The sequence below is a fragment of the Furipterus horrens genome, unplaced genomic scaffold (genome assembly GCF_987537825.1).
Source record: "Furipterus horrens unplaced genomic scaffold, mFurHor1.1.pri manual_scaffold_8, whole genome shotgun sequence".
Classification (NCBI taxonomy): domain Eukaryota; kingdom Metazoa; phylum Chordata; class Mammalia; order Chiroptera; family Furipteridae; genus Furipterus; species Furipterus horrens.
The window spans coordinates 19,854,566-19,877,816 of record NW_028327178.1 but is presented as its reverse complement, the minus strand read 5'-3'; the positions used below and the strand labels follow the sequence as shown (position 1 = coordinate 19,877,816).

Sequence of the window (23,251 nt, the reverse complement as noted above, 5' to 3'; positions counted from 1 at the left end):
TCCCCCTCTCCAAACTTTGAAAATATTTAAGAAATAAATGTGGCAATCAATGTCAGAAAGTGGAGAGGCTGGATTTTGTCACTAAGGTTAGAAGCTGAGTAGACTGAGGAATGGAGCAGAGGGTCAGCACAGGACAGGAATAGAATATACAAGAAAAACACTGAGGAGACTTCATTGCCCAAAGATTAGCTGTGTGGTGGGTGAAGAGGTCTGTCATAGATCAAAGCAAGAATTGAGTGGGTACCATCAAAATCTGGATATTCAAAGTGAAAACGAGGTAAGAACCAACTCTGATCAAAATAGTTTAAAATGGAAAAGTTTGTATATCTACTATCACAGAAGGCAGCCTACTATATATGGGGGCTTTATTTTTTTTAATCAAAAGGCATTAAGAGATTGGCAACCTCCCGTCAAATGGCGGAATAAGCATTCATGGCTGGCCTCTTCACACAACCATTATTAAAATTACAACTAAAATGTAGAACCACCATCACTGAGAACCATTAGTAATCGAGTTGAATGGAAGTCTGACAACGAAAGAAACCACATCCAGACTGGTAGGAGGGACGCAGATGTGGAACAGGCTGGCTCCTCACCAACGTGTGGTGGATAAACATTTGGGAGGGATCTCGGTAGCAAGGAGTCCCAGTCCACCAAGCCCCCCAGCCAAGGTACCAGTAACCAGGAAGAAGGTGAGTCCTCACAATTTCTGGCTGCAAAAACCAGCAGGGATTGAGTTGGTGAAGAACTTGCTGGAGCCCCAAGCAGTTCCTCTCAAAGAACCCACACATAACTCACTCCCTCTGAGCTCCAGCACCGGGTAGCAGCTTGAAAGACGTCTGGCATCAAGGCCAGGAGAAGCCAGTGTCCCTTTTCTAAACCTTCCCCCCAAAAGCTGGCAAGCTGGTGCCATATGTGAGACTCCATCAACCTGGCTAATATTGTTTGACCCACCTTGGAGATCCCCAGACTCTGCCCCACCCAACTTACAGGCCCACCCAAGCTGCTTTTCCATATGAATGACTGGTCTTGGCTCATGCCTCACAACTTCCTAAATCCTCTCAAACAAGCAACAGCTCCTCTCAGTGAGCCCCAGGCCCTGCACTAGCAGCACCAGCCTAGATTCACAGCTTGGCTTTGCGTAGGAACCTTCATGCCCAGCACGAGTAGTAGGCATCTCAGAATGCTTTACCGCTTAGGCAGGGTGGCCCCGGGCAGAACACAGGTGGGGGTTGACCTTGGACTGCACCACCCTGCACCACGCCAGGGCCAGAACACCCAGTGGACAGCTAGATGATGTAATCAGAGCACCACCATGCTGCCCCTGCACACCTGATCCTCCACATAGGGCAGAGGTTGGTGATCAGTGGTGATAGCCAATCCTTACAGCTGACTAGCCTGGGTAAATCCCTCCCATTGATCTGTCAACAGCAACCAGTTCTCGACCACAAGAGAAAAGTATACTCAGCCCACACAAGGGCGCACCTCAAGTACCCAGCTTGGGTGATAGGAGAGGTTCTGCCACTGGACTCTATAGGACACCTACATTAGGCCACACTACCAAGTTACGGAGTCAAAGCAGCTCTGCCTGATACATAGAAACAAACACCGGGAGGCTGCCAAAATAAGGAGACAAAGAAACATGGCCCAAATGAAAGAACAGATCAACACTACAGAAAAAGAGCTAAACTAAATGGAGATAAACTATAAGGATGCTCAAGGAACTTAGGACTTAAGCAGCATAAAAAAGATCCAGTCAGAAATGAAGGATACACTAATCAAAATAAATAATATACAGGGGAATGAGAGCAGAGTGAACGAAGCTGAGAATCAAATCAATCGTATGGAACAAGGAAGCAAAAAACAACCAATCAGAACAAGATGAAAGAAAGAATCCCCCCAAAATGAGGATAGTATAAGCAACCTCTGGGACAACTTCAAGTGATTCAACATTCGCATTATAGGGGTGCCAGAAGAGAAAGAGCAAGAAACTGGAAATCTATTTGAAAAAGTAACGGTAGAAAACTCACCTAATTCAATGAAGAAAACAGTCCCAAACAAGACAGAAGCAAAGAGGAACACACCAAGACACAGCATAATTAAAATGCCAAAGGTTAAAGATAAAGAATCTTAAAAGCAGCGAGAAAAGAAGCTACCTATAGGGGATTTCCCATAGGACTGTCATCTTTCTCAAAATAAACTTTGCAGGCTAGAAGAGATTGGCAAGAAATATTCAAAGTCATGAAAAGCAGGGACCTACAGCCAAGACTATTCTACTCAGTAAAGCTACCATATAAATTTGAAAGGCACAGAGCTTCCCAGACAAAAAGAAAAACCTAAAGGAGCTCATTATCACTAAACCCTCATTATGTGAAAATATTAAAGGGACTTAAGAAAAAGATCAAAACTATGAATGATAAAATGGCAAAAAATACTAATCTACCAACAGTTCAACTTAAAAAACGAGGCAAACGAGAGCAAATGGGCAAGTCACAGAAAAGGAACTTTATGATAGATTTGTCTTACAAAGGACATATCCAGTATATAGAGAACTTGTGGGGGTAAAAAAAAACAGAAATTGCCCTGGCCAGGTAGGTCAGTTGATTAAAGCATCATCATGTTACACCAAGGCTGTAGGTTCAATCCCCAGTCAGGGCACGTACAAGAATCAACCAATGAATACGTAAGTAAGTAAAACAAATAATTAATGTTTCTCTCTCTTAACCAGGACTGTTTCTAGGACTGGATCAGGAAAACACATAAGTTAAGCCTGGAGCATCTCGTAGTTTCAGAAAACACACCCACACACAGAGAACTGGGGTGCATCAAAAGAACACAGGAGCCAACTGAAAGAGCCCACAACGGACATAACTGGAACAATCTGAGTAACAAAATACTGGATATGATTTGAGATCCCAATCAAATTCGAAATGTAAAATGTTCGAAAGGACTAGTTGACTCCTCAAAAAATTAAGTCATGGCAAATAGTGAAAAGATCAAATGTTCTAAAGAATTTTAAAATAGACAAAGTTCTAGTTTTAAAAAAATGTAGAAGATACTTGAAATATCTGAGGAAATTTCAATATGGACTGCATATTACTGAATCAATATTAATTTTCTCAGACATTTACCATTCCCCAATGATAGACTATACAAAAAACATTTTATGATAGCCACCTGGCTGGCACACAGGAGGCCACTAGTCAGAGTATTTAGGTATGCTTGGTGAGAACAGCCTTGGTACCTGTGAGGTCTATTTCACTAGTCTGTGAGTGATTAATTTACAAAATTACATTCAAATCTCAAAATTTGTTTCCCTAGATTCCTTGCTGCAATAGGATAGGCTGGGCTCTGGCTTAGCAATACTACAAGGGGAAGGATGAAATGGGACACAGGTGTCATAATAAACAGGTTAAGTAGGAGTGAGGGGAACCATTAATAAATGGAACTAAAAAGGTGGATATGCATATGGAAAAGAAAAAAAGGATTCCTGACCTCTACCCAAAAATCTAAGTCCAGTTGGATTGTGATGGTCAATCTTGTACGTCAACTTAGCTAGGCTATGATGCCCGGTTTTTTGTCAAATACCAGTCTAGATATTGCTCTGCAGATTTTGAAGACATGGGTAACACTTAAAATTATCAGTAAACTTTTAGTATAACATTACTTTCCATAATATGGGTGGGTCTCGAAATCTTAAATAGAAAAACCTGAGGTCCAAAGAGAAAGGAATTCTGCCTCCAGCCACAACTGTTCCCTGGGTCTCCAACCTACCAACCTGTCCATTCGGACTTGCCAGCCTCCACAATTCCTCTACATACATCTTCTTTGTTGTATTTCTCTGGAATTATGACGTGGATCAATCTCTTTAATTACAAAAGCAAACCTTTAAAACTCTTAGTAGAAAATACAGTAAGACAGACCAAAAATACTAACCATAAAAACTAACCTGATTACATAATTAAGAGCTGCTTATAAAAAGTACATTAACAAGTGACACAGTTAACAGTGACAAGCATTCATAATTCTACTCATTCTGATATCCGCTTTCTCAGTTTTAGTCCTAATCTTTCATACTTCACTTAAGCATTTTTAAAATTTCCTTGAGAATTTTCAATGTCTTATTTTTTTCCTCTTTACAGTATCCTTTTTTATGCAGAGAAACCGGTGAGGCTCTTCAACATTAAATGTGACTTTACCATATTTATCCAGTTAGTGAATTTCTCTTTAATAAATTGTAAAGCACTCTAAAATCTTGCGAAGAACTTACCTGTGATTTACCTAAGTAAGCCCACTTAGATTGTAAATCAAGTAAGATAAACTGCAAAGCATGTTTACCAGTTCCTCCAAGTAACTTCAATTCTTTTTAAATAATCACTCAAAACTACAGAAAACCACCAAGCAATATGGAACCTTTATTTTTAAGGTGAATTCTGTACATCTGGAGCATGAGAGGAATCCTTTTACAAATGGAACTGATTACTAGAAGGAACAATGACAAAGCCAAACTGGACTTCACGTGAATCCACAGGAGTTTAGGCTTCAAATCCAGCCAAGAAGTTTGTTACAATCTCTTTCAGCTTTGCATCTGACTGTTCTGAAATCTTTCCATCAGCCCTATTTGGAAATAAAAGCAGATCATCAGTTCTGACATGGACAAAAATTCAATGATGTGGCTAACTACAAAATTCAAAAAAATTTTAGCAAGACTACAGCTTAAAACTCACAAAAAAGAGGCCATCAATTGTGTTCATACCTGATATTGCCCAACAGGGCTTGGTGTTGGCTGATAACATGAGACAAGAAAGCATTCTCAAACTTTGTGATCTTACTGGGCTCCAGTTTATCAAGATAACCGCGTACACCAGCATAAATAACAGCCACTTGTTCTTCAATAGCCATGGGAGCTGAAAAAATACCCAAAAGAATGCCAATTAGTTGTTGAAATAAATGCCATGTTACCCAAGTCAGAGAAACTTACTTTTTCTTCCATTAACGTATCTCTACATATCACCTATCCTCATGTTCTCAGTGAGAAACTCTATTCCACTTCCCTCCCTAAGAAACAGTATTTTTCTTATATTTGCAAGCCCCAAAATGTGATACATGGGCGTAGTCCATAAGACTGTTTACTATCTAACAATGTTTACATTGTTTTGGGTATAATTGCTGAAATCTTGTAACATAAATGCATATTAACATTCCTTTAAATCTGCCGAACTCTACATTCACATAGCGGGCTGAGGGAGGGGGATAAGAACACCTATTAAGTCCTAATTCCCCAAAGAAAAGTATTGAATATATTTAGTAAGTTTTGCTCATTACTGCCTGTAGCATTTACATTTAAATAAGATCTGTACTTTAATTAAATAAAATAGGCATCATTTACATTCAAAAGGGAGTACCACTGATGAAAGATTACAGCGTATAGGAAGCTATGTGATATTTCCACAGTAGGAACTTGACCAAATAAAAAGAACTCACAATACTGTCCTTGCTTCAGCAACTCAGTCAGACGCACACCACGACTCAACAGTTGCTGAGTGGCAGCATCAAGATCAGAACCAAACTGAGCAAAAGCAGCAACCTCACGATACTGAGCCAATTCCAGCTTCATGGTACCTGCCACCTGAAATACAGAATTGGTTAACTCATACGATACAAAAATGCGTAATTCAATGACACAGAGCACTATACACTTTGATTTTAACCTAATGATATTCATCCCCAACAAAGTGATGCAAATTACCTGCTTCATGGCCCTGGTTTGGGCAGCAGATCCAACACGGGACACAGACAAACCAACATTAATGGCAGGGCGAATACCTTTGTAGAACAATTCTGTTTCCAAGAAGATCTATAATTTAAGGAAAATACACAGGCTAGCAAACTTTAAAAAAACAAATCAACATTTCAAAATTAAGACGCTGTGCCAAAAAACTAAAGCCCAAAAACACTGAGGAATGCTAAATGATTTCTTATGTAAGAGCCCCTCAACTCTTTCACAACCCAAATCAACCTACATTATTTCATTGCTAAGACTAGATGTGCATGACAAGGAAAAAAGTAACCTATCTTATTAAAATATATATAGGTGAAGTGATACAACCTCTGGGATTTGTTCCAAATTATCTAAGGGGAAGAAGAATAGTGGGTATAAATGAAGCATGAATGAAGTACTCTATCCCATGAATTGATAAATGGGTGAGAGATAAATGGGATTTTGCTAAAATATCCTTACTTTTGCGTACATTTGAAATTTTCCATAATAAAATAAAAGGCTTTTAACAAATCAGTTCGTAACCATTAGTTTCAACCAATGCCTTGAAATCATCCTAAGCTTTTCCATTTATATTAAGCATAAAAATAATACCTGTCCATCAGTGATGGAAATGACATTCGTTGGAATGTAAGCAGACACATCACCAGCTTGTGTTTCTATGACTGGTAAAGCAGTCAAGGAGCCACCGCCAAAAGAATCATTCATTTTAGCTGCTCTTTCTAGCAGACGGGAGTGTAGGTAGAACACATCACCAGGATAGGCCTCGCGACCAGGAGGTCGGCGCAGCAGCAAAGACATCTGACGATAAGCAACAGCCTACAGTACAGAAAAGGGTTGTGAAATTCACCTGTTAGAATCTATATTTGTTAACTTTCACTGTGGTGCAAACATACAAACAGAGACTAAAAATATATTTCTTTTGACCTGTTTGGATAAGTCGTCATAGATGATCAAAGCATGTTTGCCATTATCCCTAAAATATTCTCCCATAGAACAGCCAGAATAAGGAGCCAGGTACTGCAGTGGGGCAGCGTCAGAAGCAGTAGCTGAAACCACAATAGTGTACTTCATGGCATCTGAAAAGAAAATAAATTTTATAAGGTTGTCAATACTGTGATTTTAAAATTAGAAGTTGCTGTAATAAAAATGATCTAAATGCTTTTACTAAGTGATTTACTATTAAGATTAATCAGCCCTGGCCCACGTGGCTCAGTTGGCTGGAGCATCATCCCATAAACCTCAAGATCACGGGTTCTATTCCCAGTCAGGGCACATGCCTGAGTTGTGGGTTTGGTCCCTGGTCAGGGCACCTAAGAGGGAATTGATCAATGTTTCTCTCTCACATCAATGTTTCTTTCCCTCTCTCCCTTCTTTCCTCCCTAAAATCAGTAAGCATATTATAAAAAAAGTAATCAAACTGCTTGTATTTTAAGAAATTGATAAAACCTTAAAATTTATGGTTGTTTTATGCTATTTTTACCTATTGCTTTTATTTATCAATTATTTTAGAAAGTTAACTAGGGAATAATTAAAATCAGACTCCATTAAGTAGACACCATCCTAAGACTGGCAGCTACAGGACTCGCAGGTTAACAGCAATGGGACTAAAGTTCTTTAATACCTGCATCTGTAAGTCTCTTCACCAACTGGGCAACAGTGGATCTCTTCTGACCAATAGCAACATAGATACAGTACAGCTTCTTCTTTTCATCAGTTCCATCATTGAAACGCTTCTGGTTAATGATTGTGTCAATAGCAATTGATGTTTTACTTTAAAAAAAGAGTAAATATAAATCTTACTAAATAAATATTTCAAAGAATTTCCCAATAAAATGTCACTACCACAACTAATCCACACATCACATTCTTCTCTCCCCATTGTATCCAAAGCATTTACCATCTCAACATTAAAAAGTAATCTTCTGACAGCCAATTCTAGTTTGAACTTTTAACAAACTACTGATCTTTACCCAGTCTGTCGGTCACCAATGATCAGCTCACGCTGACCACGACCAATGGGCACCAAGCTATCCACAGCCTTAATGCCAGTCTGCATTGGTTCCCGCACAGAGATTCGAGGAATGATCCCAGGGGCTTTCAGGCCAACTCGCCTACGGGTCTTGGAACCAATTGGACCCTGTTAAACAATAAAAAGGAACCTCAGAACAATCAGTTTTGATACTTGTTAGAAAGTACAACTATGTCTAATTAACAATAAACCTACCTTTCCATCAATGGCATTACCAAGGGCATCTACTACACGACCCAGCAGCTCCTCGCCAACAGGGACATCCACAATGGCTCCTGTTCGTTTCACAATATCTCCTTCTTTAATTAGCTTATCATTTCCAAACACGACAACACCAACATTGTCGGGTTCCAAGTTCAGAGACATACCCTACACAGAAGACACAATTGAACACCAGGAAGCTTGAGCGGCTCTTCTCCCCACAGACCAACACTACATGATATGGAAACAGCAAGGGGGTAAAAGGTAGCATTGTCCTTTACATCTAATTTACTCAAGTATTTTTCCAATAAACAATCTTCTTTAAGACTTTTAAAATAGCAATATGATCCCTTAAGTAATCTTAGAATAACATTATAAACCTAACAAGTTCTTTATCACATCCTCAAAAAACAGAGAAGCAAAGAAACTGAACACATTAAGCTTTTGCCACTGCATTTCCTCTAACTATGGCTTTTGGGCTAGGTGATTAGTATGAAATAAAGTGATCAAGGTCAACTGGAAATTTTAAGACATATTTGATTTATATCTTTTCATCTGTAAGAAGCTCCATAAACAGTTTAATTATCAAATGAAAACCTCCACTTGTTAATAGAAAGTGAAATTAAAAGCCACCCAATCAAAACCAAACTTTCATGATATAATAGTACTGGGTCACCTGTTGTCATTACAACTGTATTTCAAAATGGTAAGATTTAAGGTCCGTAAATCATGACTAAAACAAAAGGGCTATTCCAGGAACTGAGTCTGTTCAGTAATCAAAGATCTGAAGAAGTACTTAGAATAAATACAGAGGAATATCATAGAGAATCATTGGAGATATCGAATCTTTTATTCTAAATCTGATTTCAATGTAATAGTCACTAACCACAGGTGGTTTCTTTAATTTAAACTAATTAAAATTTTAAAAACTCAGTCCCACCAGCCATGTTTTACATGCTCAACAGTCTCATACATATACCAGTTACTGTATTAAACAGCACGCAGAAAAGTTCTATTGGACAGTATATAGGTCAAGATTCTTAAAAGCTAAAAAAGCAGCTCAAAAGTTCATCAATTTTAGCCTAACCTTCCAGAAACACATAAGATACATACACTGAAGTTAAATTTTTAGCCAAGGTTTTACAAACATTGATAAAACTTTTGGCTTTATAATTAGTCTTCATATTAAGTGGCTTTTTCCATAACCATATACTAGCAAGAAGACCAAGACCATCTTTTCTCCAGTGTACTTTTAGCAAATAATCCTATTGCCGTTGGTCCATCTACATATCAGGCTCTGCTTTCCTCAGAGAACCTGTGACTCCCACAACTTGTATTTCTCATTCCGCTGGCCAAGTGGACTTGGATCATCAGAGAGCTTCTGATAGCTACATCCCTAACTCACCTCTCATCAATAGGTGTACTCTTGCTAGAAATACAAAGTCAATGACTTTGAACTTTCCACCAGAGATGAATTTAGTTGAAGTTACCAAATGCTTTTGTATAAAATGATCTTAACAGCTACAAAGGACAGACCTGAACTTAAAATTTGGGTGAAGATTTACTAAACTATATATTTAGGAATTAATGACTACAATTTATGTGTAAAGCAGTGCCTAGAGTAAAAGCACTTAAATTTATTTTCACAATCTATGACAATGACCACAAAAACCCTGAAGCAGATTGAGATTTAAAGTTTAAAAAAATCTGACATAATCTCTGATTTACTAAATAAATGATGACACTAATCCTAAAACATCCAAACCCCATTTTATAATTTACCTTTAAGCCTGAAGAAAACTCTACCATTTCTTCTGCTTGAACATTCCTTAGCCCATGTACACGGGCAATACCATCGCCAATACTTAAAACACGCCCAGTCTCTTCAAGGTCAACAGAGGTATCAGCTCCAAGAATACGCTCTTCAAGGATAGAGGACATCTCAGCAGTGCCTATTGAGAACAGTTTCATTACAAAAATAATCTAGTCTCAGTATGTTTTCAAAACCTATTTCCCCAGTAATATAAATACTATAGTTTTGTGATCACAATAATCAAAAAATATTTAAAAACGCGATACAGTTCTATTCAAAAGAGCTTAACACCTATTACTATGAAAATGAACCCAAGTGATTTAAGAGAAAACTTTACAAATGTAAAACAGATAAGCAGCTAGTAAAATTAAGCAATATCCTTAAAATAAATATTTTATCTTGTACTCTTTTTGTTCCTATGATTACTTCCCTATTTCCCTATAAAATTCGCAATGTGCAAATCCATAGATTAGCAGCTATTGCCTTTGAAGAACATAAAGGTAAAAACTGCATACTTTGTGTAATGATTTTTAGGAGAGGAAAACTTTCATAGATCAGAAAATGTGCCCACCACTTTATACATGTACATTCTGTTTCCACACAAGGGGACATGATCAGAACAAAGCTGTACTAACATCAAAAGAAAAGTACGTAACTAATTAATTTCACTAGAACAAGCAAACCTACCAAGACAGAACTAAATAGCACATTATGATTTAAGAATCTGAGATTCTGTAGTAACTAAAAGTGATAAAAAAATTAACAAATGGGAAAATTTCTAACAACTATTTAACTTATTTTTCACTTAATAAGGTAGCTAGAGTGCCGCAGACTTAGAAATGACTTACCAGTCTTCTGAAGATGAGTGTTAGAGGCATGGAGATTCCTTGCAGCAACAAAAGATGATCCCAAAGCATTCTTGGAGACCTAGGGCAAGAATTTTTTTGTGTGATTTTTTTAAAAAAATTTTTACTTTATTTTTAGAGGGGAAGGGAGGGAGAAAGACGGAGAGAAACATCAATCAGTTGTCTCTTGCATGCCCCCAACCGGGGACCTGGCCTGCAACCCAGACATGTGCCCTGACCAGAATCAAACGGGTGACCTCTCTCAGTTTGCGGGACAACGCCAACCCAATGAGCCACACCAGTCAGGGCTAAATATGAATTTTAAAAAGGCCTTCATAAAACTGGCAAGCTTGAATGAACACTTAAGTTTGATCAAGTTATCAGTTAAAGTATTAATTACACTCAAAATATGCTTAAAATTGGAAGACAATTAAGCAGATAAGAAAACACCTTTCGATATGTGAAAATCTATTATGCAAGTTCTGGTACACTGTAAGTATATGCAACAATTAACAAAGTCTCTTTCCCTTTAATAGACATCAGGTACTACTATTTCGATTTCGGTTAACAGTCTCTTTCCCTTTACAGGCATCGGGTACTATTATTTCGACTTTAAAGATATAGTTCATTTGGTTTGTGAAAATTGTCAATAAGAGAAACTGCTTTCTAAAAGAGGCAAATCTCAATAGATTACCTAGTAAAAAGACGAATTAAAAAATCAAGCAAACAAAAAACGGTTAAGTGCTGGAATCTGAGGCATGGCATGTGCAACCTTTCTTTTTAACTGCCTTCAACAAAACCTGCATCAATCTGGACTCCTCCTTCTCCTCCAGATTTTAATACTGTGATTGTTCGTGGTCCATTCGAAGCTTCTATCGGACCTGGATGAAAATCGTTCAAATCTCTTCTCCTTGAGTTCTAATTCACTAACAATTCCTCAAGAACGAAATCTTAAAATATGTCAAAGTACCACAGAGCAAAGTCTTCTGCTAGACTGAGACAACTCAGAAGCCAACTTCAGTTGTCACGGTAGCAGCTACATGAAATGCATACTTGTGCCTGTGCGGTGTTTTCAAAATCGTTTCGGTATTCAGCACTAAGAGATTACCTACATAAGTATTAAGAAAATATCCTTTATTGCTCTCCTCGGAACCGACCTCCAGGCAGAGATGGAATGCCGGGACCCGCTGACCTTCATACAATGTCAGGCTTCCCCAGCTCGCTCTGACCTTCAGCGAGGGAGTCCCGAACAATCAGCCGGGCCGGGTCTCGCCGTTTCGGAACAGGCTTCGGACAGCGCCCCAAGCCCTGACCTTCTCCCAAGGCCCCTCGAGGGCCGCTCTCAACTGAAGACGAAAATCCTCTTGAAGCCCCATTTCTGGACAGCATCAAGGTCACCGTCTCTCCTGCACCACTCTATACCATCCCGCACGGATGGCGAACACACGGGCCCTTCCGCCGCCTGCCCTGGCCTGCCCTGTGCGGCCAGGCCGGAGCAGCCAGCAGAGCAAGATGGCGGCACCCGCCATAGCCCCTCACCCTCCTTGCAGAAAAAGCTCCCGAGCTGCCGCAGCAATGCTCACTCACTGCCGTCCCCACCGGGCCACCTTCCTCCCGCTGATGCCCCGCGCTCACCAGCCCGGCTCGCCGAGGGAGGGCCCGGGCCACGGCCGCGGCGACGCGCACAGACAGCATTTTCGCAGCTCCTTAGTGATTCCTCTGCAGCCGCAGCCTCCGGACTGACTGGGACAAAATGGCTGAGCGACGAGGAAGGTCAAGGGAGCCAGCCCATTTGACCCGGAAGTACCGCCCCCCGCTTTCACCTCCGGACGCAAATTGTTTTCTGCGGGAGGTGGGGGTCGTTACTGTTTTTTTTTAAAGTCTTATTTTTAGAATTAATCTTAAAAATGAGTGATTAAACCCTTGCCAGCTTCCGCCCAGGCATTGGTTACACATTTACGTTGGTCTTTCGAATCGACCTTGTGTCCGCCCGGGGCGACCAAGTAGATAGCGGAACCAGCTATGAAGCAGTTTCCTGGCGGTATTCCGGATGCGAGGTGATGCCGGCGTTACCCTGTTCTAGTGCCAGGTGATGTTGACACCCCGGTTGAGGGCAAACAGCAGGCTTGGCGGTGAGGCGGGCTGGTCGTGTGTGGTCCGAGGCTACCGCTGTTAAAGTGTCGCAGCCCCACGCTAGACCCTCTTAAGTCTATCTGAATTTGACAAGCAGCCACACCAATATGCACTGAAGTTGGAGAATCGCTTTTTAAAAAAATCCTGTCTGCGAATTAGAGGAAGTTGTTTTAACATTGTAACATGCACAAGGAGTTCGAGTAGAGTGGATGCCAATCCTACTGAAAAGAATGATACAGGGTCAGTAGTCTCACTCCAGACTGGACTAGGGCTCAAGTTTTCCTCTACCAGTTAACTAGTTTCATGACAGTAAGAACTTGGCTTTTCATTTGGCATAAAACGGAAATGATGATTGTAAGATTGCAATGGGACGCCCTCCCACACACACAGAATTTTTGTGATACTAAGATTTTTGTGATATGTAGAGAATTTAGAGGGAATGTTTGGTATTTTGTGAGAGTGGAGATTATCAACGTTGACTTCACTTGTTTCTGAGGTGTGTCTCAGCTTCACAACAAATCCTAGTTTACAGTACATCATAATCTTAATGGGGCAAGGATATGAGCTTATAAAGGTCATCTGCTAAAACAGCTTGCAAATGCATGGTCAGCAATCCCTTTCTCTATATTCTACTTCCTGTACAAGGCAAACCATGAGTGAGTAAATATGACAGTCCTTTTCCTGGGAATCTGGTAGGAATAGGTAGATAGGATAAGAAAAAATGTGGTTGTACAAATAAATGTGCAGGGGTATTTTGTCAAATATGTAGTAATGAAAGTGGACAAACGCATAAAAGAAAGTCCTCTCCCCCATACTCACGAGCTGTACAAACTTATCTGAAATTTGGTTAATAAGCAGAGATACACTTAATTTAAACAAAAATAATCAGAAAGCTATACAATATGGTATTGGCTAGTTAATAAAATTCCTTTGAAAGGCAAGGTTTAATCATTTTAAGTATGCATTTGACTGACCAGATGATGTGGACAAAAGACCAGACACACATATCATGCACTCAAGATGGGCTGGCCAGCAAGACGGGTCTGTACAGAATACCATTGTCCCAATCAAAGTACCACAGTCCACAGTATGGCCTTCAACTGTGTCAATTTAGAAACCAGAATATGTAAACACAATAGAAATGTGTCTGATTTTCAGAATACATTTAGGCGACCTTAAGAGCAGTTGTAAAATCAAGATGCAAATTTATTACCTTTATTTCCTAGATGCTGAATTGCAACCTTTTTGAATACTTCAACACTTTTAAATAAAAAGATTCCTTATGATGGAAAAAAAATACATGTGACTTAAGAGAAAGATATTTGGTGCTAAGTATGATCCACAATTTGATATTAAATCACATATCACAGAAAGTTGAATTCATGGTCTACCTTTCCTAATGTGACAGTACATTACAGGAGGTTGCAACAGCAGTGTGTAATGTATAACCTGAAAAAACTGAAACACAAAATTGGACCCAAAACACTGTCATCAGAGTCCAGCTCTACCACCTAAACAGGGTCGAGTCATTTAATCTGTGTGTGTGGTTTTCATGTGAAAATATGTAAAATATATGTCCATCTATTTTACAGGGCTCCTGTAACAATGAACAAAAATAGGAAAACACACAGAAAACTATGCTGTACTGCCGTAGCAATATAAAGAACCACTCACAGTGTTAAGTACACTGATGGAGGAAGGAGAGAATTTTAGGGAAGACAAGGAATAATGGAAAAATGGCTGAGTGACAGTGACAAGTGTCAACAGTTGGATGCTGTCAACCATTTTATAACAGTCCCCAACACATTTAGCTCTTTGGTAGTGGAAACTAATGGATAAGATTAAGGTTGCTGCAATTTACGTTGCCAGGGTAAAATAAAAAATTTAATCTAATGCACTCAGTGTGGAATAAACACAAGCATCTGCTATCCAAAAAACAAGCTTCAGATATTTCTTTTTAAGACAAGCAATTCAAGTGCGAAATAAAAATATAAGAAAGAAAACACAGCCTGATTCTAGGCGATTCTTCTCCTGTAGATTATACAACGGAGCGCGGAGAGGGTTGCAATGCTGGAGCCTTGGAGCAGCCCTTGGCTAAGAGCTGTCAGAAGCCTGGCGTCCTAGTAGAAACTACAACTCCCAGAAGTCCCGGGACGCAAGGAGGGCTGGAACAACGGCGTGTGGGCGGGGCCTTCAGAGCAAGCCAGACAATTCTCCCGCGCGGAGGTTCTCGGAAAAGTGGCGGGAGTCGCCGCTATGGAAGAGCAGGAGGCGAAAGAGGCGCAGGTAATGGGACGCGAGCGGGCATTTGCAGTGTCCTAGACACCCACGCAGCCGGCGGATCGCCTCCGCGTACCACGTTTACTTACCTTCTCCCCTGGTCTTTTAGTCCCGCGTTCATGTTCTGCGATACCCACCCTATGCTTGGACTGCCCTGTAAAGGGCCTTACCCTTCGGTCCCCGGCCTTCCTTAATGAGTCTATGGCTTGAAGAGCAGTTGAATAGCCCCGTGGTACAAAATCCCTCGCAGGAAACTGAACTGAGATTTCTGAACCCAAAACTGTTTTCCAGCCAAGCCTCGCCGTTTCACTGCTGCTGGCTACTAGAATTTTCACACCTGACCTGCTTCCACGTTCCACATCCCAACTCAAGGAGCCTCTGGGGCTTGTGGGTTGAGGACAACTTTTCAGAGTTTGCACGTATAATTATGCTGTAGCACCTGCATATTGATCTTTAAAGTTATTCGAGTACTGCAAATTATTAGCTTATATGCTGCTTTTGTAGCTTTGGGATAGGATGGGTTGTTTTCTGGTCATTTTGTTCCTTGTGCTTTCTCATTTCTTATTTCCTGACATCTGGTATCTGTCTCCTTTAAGACAAGTTAGAATGTGACGTAGGACGTCAGAATACGCATAGAAAGCATTTCGTTTGCTTCTGATCACATCTTTGTAATATTTGCTTTATGCCATTACAGTAAACAAGACATAATTTTGGCTTTTTAATCGTTAGGTTGCTGCGTGGTTGAAAAAGATTTTTGGAGATCATCCCATTCCACAATATGAGGTGAATCCTCGGACCACAGAGATTTTACATCATCTTTCAGAACGCAACAGGATCCGGGACAGAGATGTCCACCTGGTGACAGAGGACTTGAAACAGAAAGCAAGTGAATATGAATCAGAAGGTGACATTAATTCCAGAGTTTTTGGTTTTCTTTAAAAAAAAGATTTTTATTATTTATTTTTAGAGAGCAGGGAAGGGAGAGAGAAAGAGGGAGAAAAACATCGATGTGTGGATTCTGGAATCCACCCCTACAATCGGTTTGGAGTGCTTCTTTATAGTTCTTTTAAAGTCGTTTTATTTTAAAATGAACTTATTTTTATAGTTAACTAAAATACAGTATGCAGAAAGAGGCATTAAGTCCAGAAAAATCTTATTTTCTAAGACCTTTTTTATCCTATAACAACAAAAAAACCTAAGGATTTTTCAAAATACGGTTATTTATGACTGTCCTTTAGTACATTAAAGGTGATATTGTAAATAGCAAATGTTTCTATTAATACATACAAAATTTTGATACATTAAATTTCATAGTTAAATATCTAGAAGAGCCCTGTTGCCATTGATATTTGTTGCATTGCCATGTCATGCAATTTAATCATTACTTCTCTTTTCTAAGCTTTTCATTCTTTTTTTTTTCACTGCAGTATAATTTTTTAAGTATATTTTATTGATTACCGAGGAATGTGGGGTTTCCTTTTGAGCTGATGAAAATATTCTAAAATTGATTATATTGTTGGGTGTACCACTCTGAATATACTAAAAGCCATTGAGTTTTATATATATCGTCGTAGGCAGCCGTCCGTCTCGAGAGACGATGGTGTAGCTTCTTAAGAGTCTATCTGCACCGCCGAGAATGACTGTGCAGTCCGACTCGGGAGTGACACGGTATCTGTCTCCTCCCGTGTTGAATCGACATCTTGTGATGACGCTGGAGTATCCTCTCCAGTGAAGCTGAAGCTACAGAGCCTGGGCAGGGTGATATGGAGGGTCTGCTGTTGCCCATGCAGCAGACTCCCCCTCTCTTCGCAGCTGAAGGGTCCAAGGGAAAGACGGAGTCAATACAGCTTGGCTTCAGGTGCGCCGCAGGAGTTGCCGGTGTTGACTACAACGTCAAACCGCCTTAGGGACTCCGGCTCTGGATTTTCTGTCGGGGTTTACTCCCTTAGCTTTTCCCCTGAAGAGGTATGCCGCAAGGCAGCGGAGGTTTTTTGGAGTCAGAGTTTTCCTTCTCTGATGTGCCCTGACTGGAAGATCGAACCAGCGACACTTAGCTCGCAGGCCGACGCTCAATCCACTGAGCCAAACCAGCCAGGGACATATATATATATATATATATATATATATATATATATACACACACACACACTTTAGGTGGGTGAATTGTATGGTATGTAAAAGATTTCAGTTAAGTTGTTAAAAAATTAAAATGAAACAAAACAAACATCTTAGTCACCACAGAACTCATATCTTTTCAGCTAAGTATCTTCAAGACCTTCTCATGGAGAGTGTGAATATTTCCCCAGCCAATCTCTCTAGCACTGCGTCTAGGTATCTGAATGCTTTGGTTGAAAGTGCAATGGCCCTTGAAACAAAGAATACTTCACTAGCTAGGTAATTCTTTTTACAGTTTCAATTTCTATAGTCATATATGCTGTAAGGTCTTGAGCTAAAGACTTTTTGTTTCTCAATGTAATTCCTTTTAGGACGTTAACAATAATTGTCAGAACACTGAACTTAATGCTTAACTCCTTATTGCTAGTGAGTATGTATAATTAATTCAGATAAACTTGGTATTGGTTAAATTTTAGTGTTTTCCTCTTCGAGGATTTGGTTTGTGAAGCTTGATTCTTAAATATATTTGGAAAAGTATTGGGTATAACTTACATTATTTCCTTAAATATACAATAAGAAAAGCTGTAAGCTAAATCATCTGATCAAGCATAGTGAATTTTGGTTATATTCCTACACTATTGGGTAGAGTAGGTTAAGGACCTTTATTCTTTGTTATAGGCATTTCACCTTTACAATGACATTCTTCCAACAACTCTTAAGAGGAAACTGAAATTCAGGAGGGGCATAAAACAACCTCAAGCTTGTAAATGACAGAGTTGAGAATCAGACCAAAACTCCAAAGTCTATATGAGTATATCACTGGTGACCAAAGCTTAGCTAGGACAACTGCTACAACTTACAGAGAACTATATGGCTCTTCTGCTTCATTGCCAATATAAGGGCTTGGAATTTATACATATATGCTGAAGAGGAGTGTTTCAGGTATAAGAACATGTATGTTGTATGGCAGCAGACATCTAGACTTAAATCAACTCAGCAAACACTAAATACTGGTTATATGCTATGTATACAAATATACATAGCACTGAGGAAGCAGAGATGAATAGGATAGTAATTGCAATGAAGGACAGTCTCTGCTCATGGTCAGATAAGGAGGTGGACATGTAAAACTAAAACACAGTGTGTGACAGCTATAACAATGTGCAAGCTATAGCTAGGGCACAAAGAAAAGGGCAGTTGCATTTTGAAGGAGAAATGGAAATTTGTCAGCTGAAGAAGGGCTTTTCAGGCAATGGGAACAGCATGTACAAAATGCACAGAGGTATGAAACAGCATGGTTATGAAAATATCTATAAAGAGATAAAATCATTGTTAGAAATGAGGAATAATTGTAATTATTGTCCTTGGTGTCCATTTATGTGACAAGATTTTTCTTTTTTTTAGTTTTATCCCTGCAGTGAATGATTTGACCTCTGATCTTTTTCGTACCAAATCCAAAAATGAAGAAATCAAGCTTGAATTGGAAAAACTTGAAAAAAATTTAACTGCAAGTTTAGTATTAGAAAAACGTCTACAAGAGTAAGTAATTGAGTTGGAAGTGGACAGTTTTTATGAAAAGGCAGTAATAGGACTTTATTATATTTAGTTTTTATTAATTTTTTAAAGGTTTTATTTATTTAATTTTAGAGAGAAGGGAAGGGAAGGAGAAAGAAACGGAGAGAAACATCAATGTGTGGTTGCTTCTTGTGCACCTCCAACTGAGGACCTGGCCCGCAACCCAGGCATGTGCCCTGACTGGGATACAAATCCGCGACCCTTTGGTTCGCAGGCCAGCACTCAATCCACTGAGCCTTACCAGCCAGGGCTATATTTAGTTTTTAAATCAAGAGATATGATTTAAAACAACACACTAAGAAATGCGGTCCATAAAATGTTTTTTTAAGTAGAACACGACTTGGGCGGAGGTGAAGCGGTGGTTGAATACAAACTTTGACTTTATACAATTTTGACTTTATACAATTTCTTACTTTTTTTGTCTTTTTTATAAATAATCTGGGTTTTATCATTTTCAAAATGTATGCAACTTTTTTTTTTACTTATAAACTACAATACAACTTAAAGTACATTATATTTGGTTACCTTTTTTTTTTTTTTTTTAACTAGTGCTCTGCTATCCCTCTTGATATTCTGGACCTTTCTTAGGTTCCTATTGCTCCTGCAATTAGATGGTGTGGATCAGAATTATGTATATGCACAAGTAATTTAGCAGTATGTACATTTATTTAATAAATATTGACTCTGTATGAAGGCACTATATCCTCACATTTAGGAGAGAGGCCTTTTGAGACCTCCATAATTCAGACTAACTTTAGGGTATATTAAGTCACTTTTTTGAGCAGCAGATTTATTTCCTTCAAGAATAATTGGCATAAATTAATTTTAAAATTATTTCATATTTCTTGAGAAAAATCCCAGATGGCAATGTGGAGTAGGGGATGACCTGGAAGAATGCCTTTTACCTAGTCTGGGATAGAAAATTTCTGGTAGTAAACCCAGCAAGTGTTTTAGCTACTCTTGCCTAATCCAAAGTTGAATCCAAAAAGTAATAGAAATTTTTTAATAATAATTTCACTGAGGAGAAGAAAATGTTTTCAATTTTACTATTTGAAGGGATTTCAGGAAGGCAGAATTGCATCTATCTACAGAAAGGGCCAAAGTTGACCATCGTCTTCAGAACATGGACTTCCTAAAAGCAAAGTCAGAGGAGTTCAGATCTGGAATCAGAGCTGCAGAGGTAGGTATAAAGGATTGAATATAGTTAGATCTCTTTATGCTTCTTTTTGACCTTCCTCTTCACAACCAGGCATTATTACCATTCCCTTTTTTACAGACAATGGAACTAACTACAGAGAAGATAGGTAACTTGCCCAGTGTGAAATAGCTATTGTATGTAGCAGTGGATCAGATTGAAACTCAGGCAGCTAGGCCCGAAGCTCAGGGTCTTAAGAAGCAGTGCACCCATCTTACGGCCAAGCTGTGGCTCTGGAAGTGATTGACATGCAATATAAAAGTGTTTCAGAGCATGTATAGTTTTTTTATCTGTGATTTGTAGCTTCTCTTCACAGGGTAGATGTTGAAAATATTTCATGGTGATCACTTTGAAAATAATTTTTTTCTGCAAACCCCCTCTTTTTGTAATTGTAGGAGAAACTTTTAGCCAGAGGCATGGATGCTTCTTTGTCTCATCAGTCACTAGTAGCACTTTCCGAGGTGAGCTTATTTTAACCCAATTTAACTTTCTTTAAAATGTTAGTGCACAGTCTCCTTTTTCACTTGTTCCTTTTTATAGAGCTTTAGTCACTATTGACCTGATTTCTGTTCCTTTACCTCTGTACTTTGTGTTCACCAGTATTTATATCTTTACTCCTTGTTTAGCTGTATGTATCCTCACATTTGCTTGGTTTTTCTTTTTTGGGGAGGGGGCAAAATAGCAACTTAATTAATGACTTTAATGAATGACTTAAGTAGGTTTTCTTTATTACTATATGCTAGAAACTCTTTGCTGGAGTCAGTTATACATTATTGATTTATGTATTAAATAAATTTATTGAGGGGACTAAGTGCTAACCATCTAGATCTTTCTCCTTCTTTTCTTCCAGAGTACAGTAAAAATGCAGGCCCCATAACTCCTGTAGAATGCAATTCTGGGTTTTTAGGTTGTAAAGGATTTTATCTGTTTTGGTGGGAAGAGGGAGTAATAGGCGCTTTATTTATTTTTTTTTCCTCTATTTTTTTTGTACTTTGATTTTTAGAATCAAAAGTTGACTATTTATAGATAAGTATTTGAGATTCTGATTCTTCCCTTACATTTCAATTCCTCTTAGTCACATTTAGGGTACTTAGACAGCAAACTTAAATCCTATTTTTAATAAATAGGAGTATAACTTTTCTATTTTAAACATCTTATAAGGACTATTTATATTAGAAATGAGTTTGTTTATCTTTGAAGCTCTTTATTTGATACATTATTTAAAATATTCTAATGTTACTACTTTCCTGTGTTTCATTTCAGAAATGGGCAGTATTTAGTTGTATTGTGAATATCTCTATTATTCTGTGACTCCGTGTTTTTTCATCCCCAGAAACTGGCAGAACTAAAACAACAGACTATACCTTTGAAGAAAAAATTGGAGTCCTATTTAGATTTAATGCCGGTAATTATTTTTATGAATGGAAAAATGAAGATAGCTTTTCTAGTGCCTTCCCCAAAGGCACTAAATGATCATGAATATAGTGAGCACATACTTAAGGATTTAAAGTCCAACCTCTCTGTAAGGTTTTTGATTTTTGAAAAGGATCATTACATTTTTTCCCCTTGAGTCCTAATTGAGGTAATATAACCAATATAACCTTTCCTTGTTTTGTTTTTCTTTAAAAGAATCCATCTCTTGCTCGGGTGAAAATTGAAGAAGCAAAGAGAGAATTAGTAAGTTCCATTTTTTTCTTTAAAAAAGAAATAAAATGAATGCTGATATAGCTAAAGCTCCCTTCATCCTTCTTTCTTCCTCCTCAAAGCTAAACCACCGTCCCAAAGTCTCTGTGTCTCATCATTCCCATGCAGCTTTTAATACTTCTGGCATGTTTTTCCATAAAAAAAAATAAATAGCAGTCTTTTATGTCTTTTAAATTTTTGCTTACATTTTCTTGATTGAAGGGTGGCAGTGTGAGACATAATATTCTAGGCAAAAGGAATCGGCCAATGCACAAGAGCCGAAAATGCAGAATTTTTCCAAACTTTGGCAAATGATGAGGTGCAGCCGCCTAGGAGTATTCAGTGGAAGATAGTCAGGACTGAAGATCAATTGGTTTTATAATGTAAAGGGCCTTTAATATCAAGAGGATGAGGTCTGTAGGGGGCTACTGTAAGTGGCTTTGTATTTCCTTGTTCTAAGCAAAAGAGAAATGTGATCAAAGCTATGCTTTTTGATCAGGCCAGTAATTCAGAAAAATGATTCTGGAATCGGTGTATAGGGTGGATTGGAGGAGAGAGAAAGAAAATTGCAGGAACCCGTTGGCTTGTTTCAGGCCAGATGACATGTATGAGAACAGTGGCAATGAGAATAGAAAAGAGGTGACCTGAGAGGCATTACGGAAGTACATTGTTTAAGGAATAAGGATCAGAAAAAAGTTACTCATGTATCATTGAACTAATTCATCTCCCTAAAGGGTTTCCCCCCCTTTAGGTGTTTGTTAGAATCAAGAGTCTGAAAATCTTTGAGGGTCTAAAAACACATTTAATATTTATAATGTTTTTTTTATATTTCTGTTTTAATATTTTTCTTTTGTTTGTTTTCCTTATTTTAAATAACATTAGAAGTTAGAGCACCTGTTTTATGTCCTTTATAGCATTTCAGGTGTTTCTTTCTTCCTTTAGGACACCATTGAAGCTGAGCTTACAAAGAAAGTAGAAATGATGGAACTGTGACCAGAGCCAAGTATGTCTTCTCCTACAAAGTAAACTAAATAGGACTTTAAAGAACTGTTTCCTCACCATGGCTGGTGTGGCTCGGCTGGGCATTTTCCCACCAACTGAAAGGCCTCCTGTTCGATACCCAGTCAGGACACATGCCTGGGTTGCGGGTTCAGTCCCCAGTCAGGGTGTGTATGGAAAGCAACTGATGGATGTTTCTCTCTCTTTCTCCCTCCCTCCCTTCCCTTCTCTCTCTCTCAAAAAAAATAAAAGTGTTGCTTCCTCTTGGCATTCCTTAATAACTTAGTTTCTGTGTTTCTTAGATGAGATAATGTCGCTATTGATAGGATAGTGGTTTCTGTTATGTATTGCATTTTTGTGCCCAAATACATAGTTTTCATATTAAAATTGTTGGTTTTCTATATTGTTGGTAGGTGAACGTTATGACAGTTGTATGTAGTCATTCATTAGGTCAGTAAGTGAAAAGGAAAGGTTCTCCAACTCCAGTTGTGTTTCTCCCACTCTCTCCTCTCCAGGGGTTTGCTTTTGATCAGCTCACCTGCCTACCTCCAAATGTTAATATATGCAGGAGTTTAGTTTATGAGAAAGATGGCCTTTAAAA

At 38.7% G+C, this 23,251-nt stretch overlaps 2 protein-coding genes across 3 annotated transcripts; one reads left to right on the top strand and one right to left on the bottom strand.

The window, feature by feature from the left end:
- Nucleotides 1-4,392: 4,392 nt before the first annotated feature.
- On the bottom strand, nucleotides 4,393-12,435 carry ATP5F1A (ATP synthase F1 subunit alpha). Its single transcript, XM_090285568.1, has 12 exons — nucleotides 12,306-12,435; nucleotides 10,674-10,752; nucleotides 9,795-9,964; nucleotides 8,007-8,180; nucleotides 7,753-7,919; nucleotides 7,404-7,552; nucleotides 6,707-6,858; nucleotides 6,374-6,598; nucleotides 5,750-5,857; nucleotides 5,485-5,629; nucleotides 4,757-4,907; nucleotides 4,393-4,617 (listed from the first exon to the last, which is right to left on the bottom strand). The coding sequence occupies exons 1-12, from the start codon at nucleotides 12,363-12,365 to the stop codon at nucleotides 4,536-4,538; spliced, it is 1,662 nt and encodes a 553-aa protein (XP_090141694.1). The 5' UTR covers nucleotides 12,366-12,435; the 3' UTR covers nucleotides 4,393-4,535.
- A 2,438-nt stretch (nucleotides 12,436-14,873) lies between these two features.
- On the top strand, nucleotides 14,874-22,931 carry HAUS1 (HAUS augmin like complex subunit 1). Of its 2 annotated transcripts, XM_090285102.1 has the most exons (10): nucleotides 14,874-15,089; nucleotides 15,813-15,965; nucleotides 16,051-16,123; nucleotides 17,342-17,477; nucleotides 18,603-18,737; nucleotides 19,830-19,953; nucleotides 20,364-20,429; nucleotides 21,302-21,373; nucleotides 21,598-21,645; nucleotides 22,594-22,931. In XM_090285102.1, the coding sequence occupies exons 1-10, from the start codon at nucleotides 15,060-15,062 to the stop codon at nucleotides 22,642-22,644; spliced, it is 888 nt and encodes a 295-aa protein (XP_090141228.1). In that variant the 5' UTR covers nucleotides 14,874-15,059; the 3' UTR covers nucleotides 22,645-22,931. The 2 variants fall into 2 exon arrangements, with proteins under 2 accessions (XP_090141228.1, XP_090141229.1); XM_090285103.1 differs by lacking the exon at nucleotides 16,051-16,123 and having other exon boundaries at nucleotides 14,879-15,089; nucleotides 15,813-15,987.
- Nucleotides 22,932-23,251: the final 320 nt, after the last annotated feature.

Coding starts and splice junctions, on each gene's coding strand:
- ATP5F1A (XM_090285568.1), bottom strand. CDS start 12,365: ATGCTGTCTGTGCGCGTCGCCGCGGCCGTGGCCCGGGCCCTCCCTCGG. Junction 9,965..10,673: donor CACTCATCTTCAGAAGACTG/GTAAGTCATTTC, acceptor TGTTCTCAATAG/GCACTGCTGAGATGTCCTCT. Junction 6,859..7,403: donor GAAGAGACTTACAGATGCAG/GTATTAAAGAAC, acceptor TTTTCTTTTCAG/ATGCCATGAAGTACACTATT.
- HAUS1 (XM_090285102.1), top strand. CDS start 15,060: ATGGAAGAGCAGGAGGCGAAAGAGGCGCAG. Junction 15,090..15,812: donor AGGAGGCGAAAGAGGCGCAG/GTAATGGGACGC, acceptor TTTAATCGTTAG/GTTGCTGCGTGGTTGAAAAA. Junction 21,374..21,597: donor CCTATTTAGATTTAATGCCG/GTAATTATTTTT, acceptor TTTCTTTAAAAG/AATCCATCTCTTGCTCGGGT.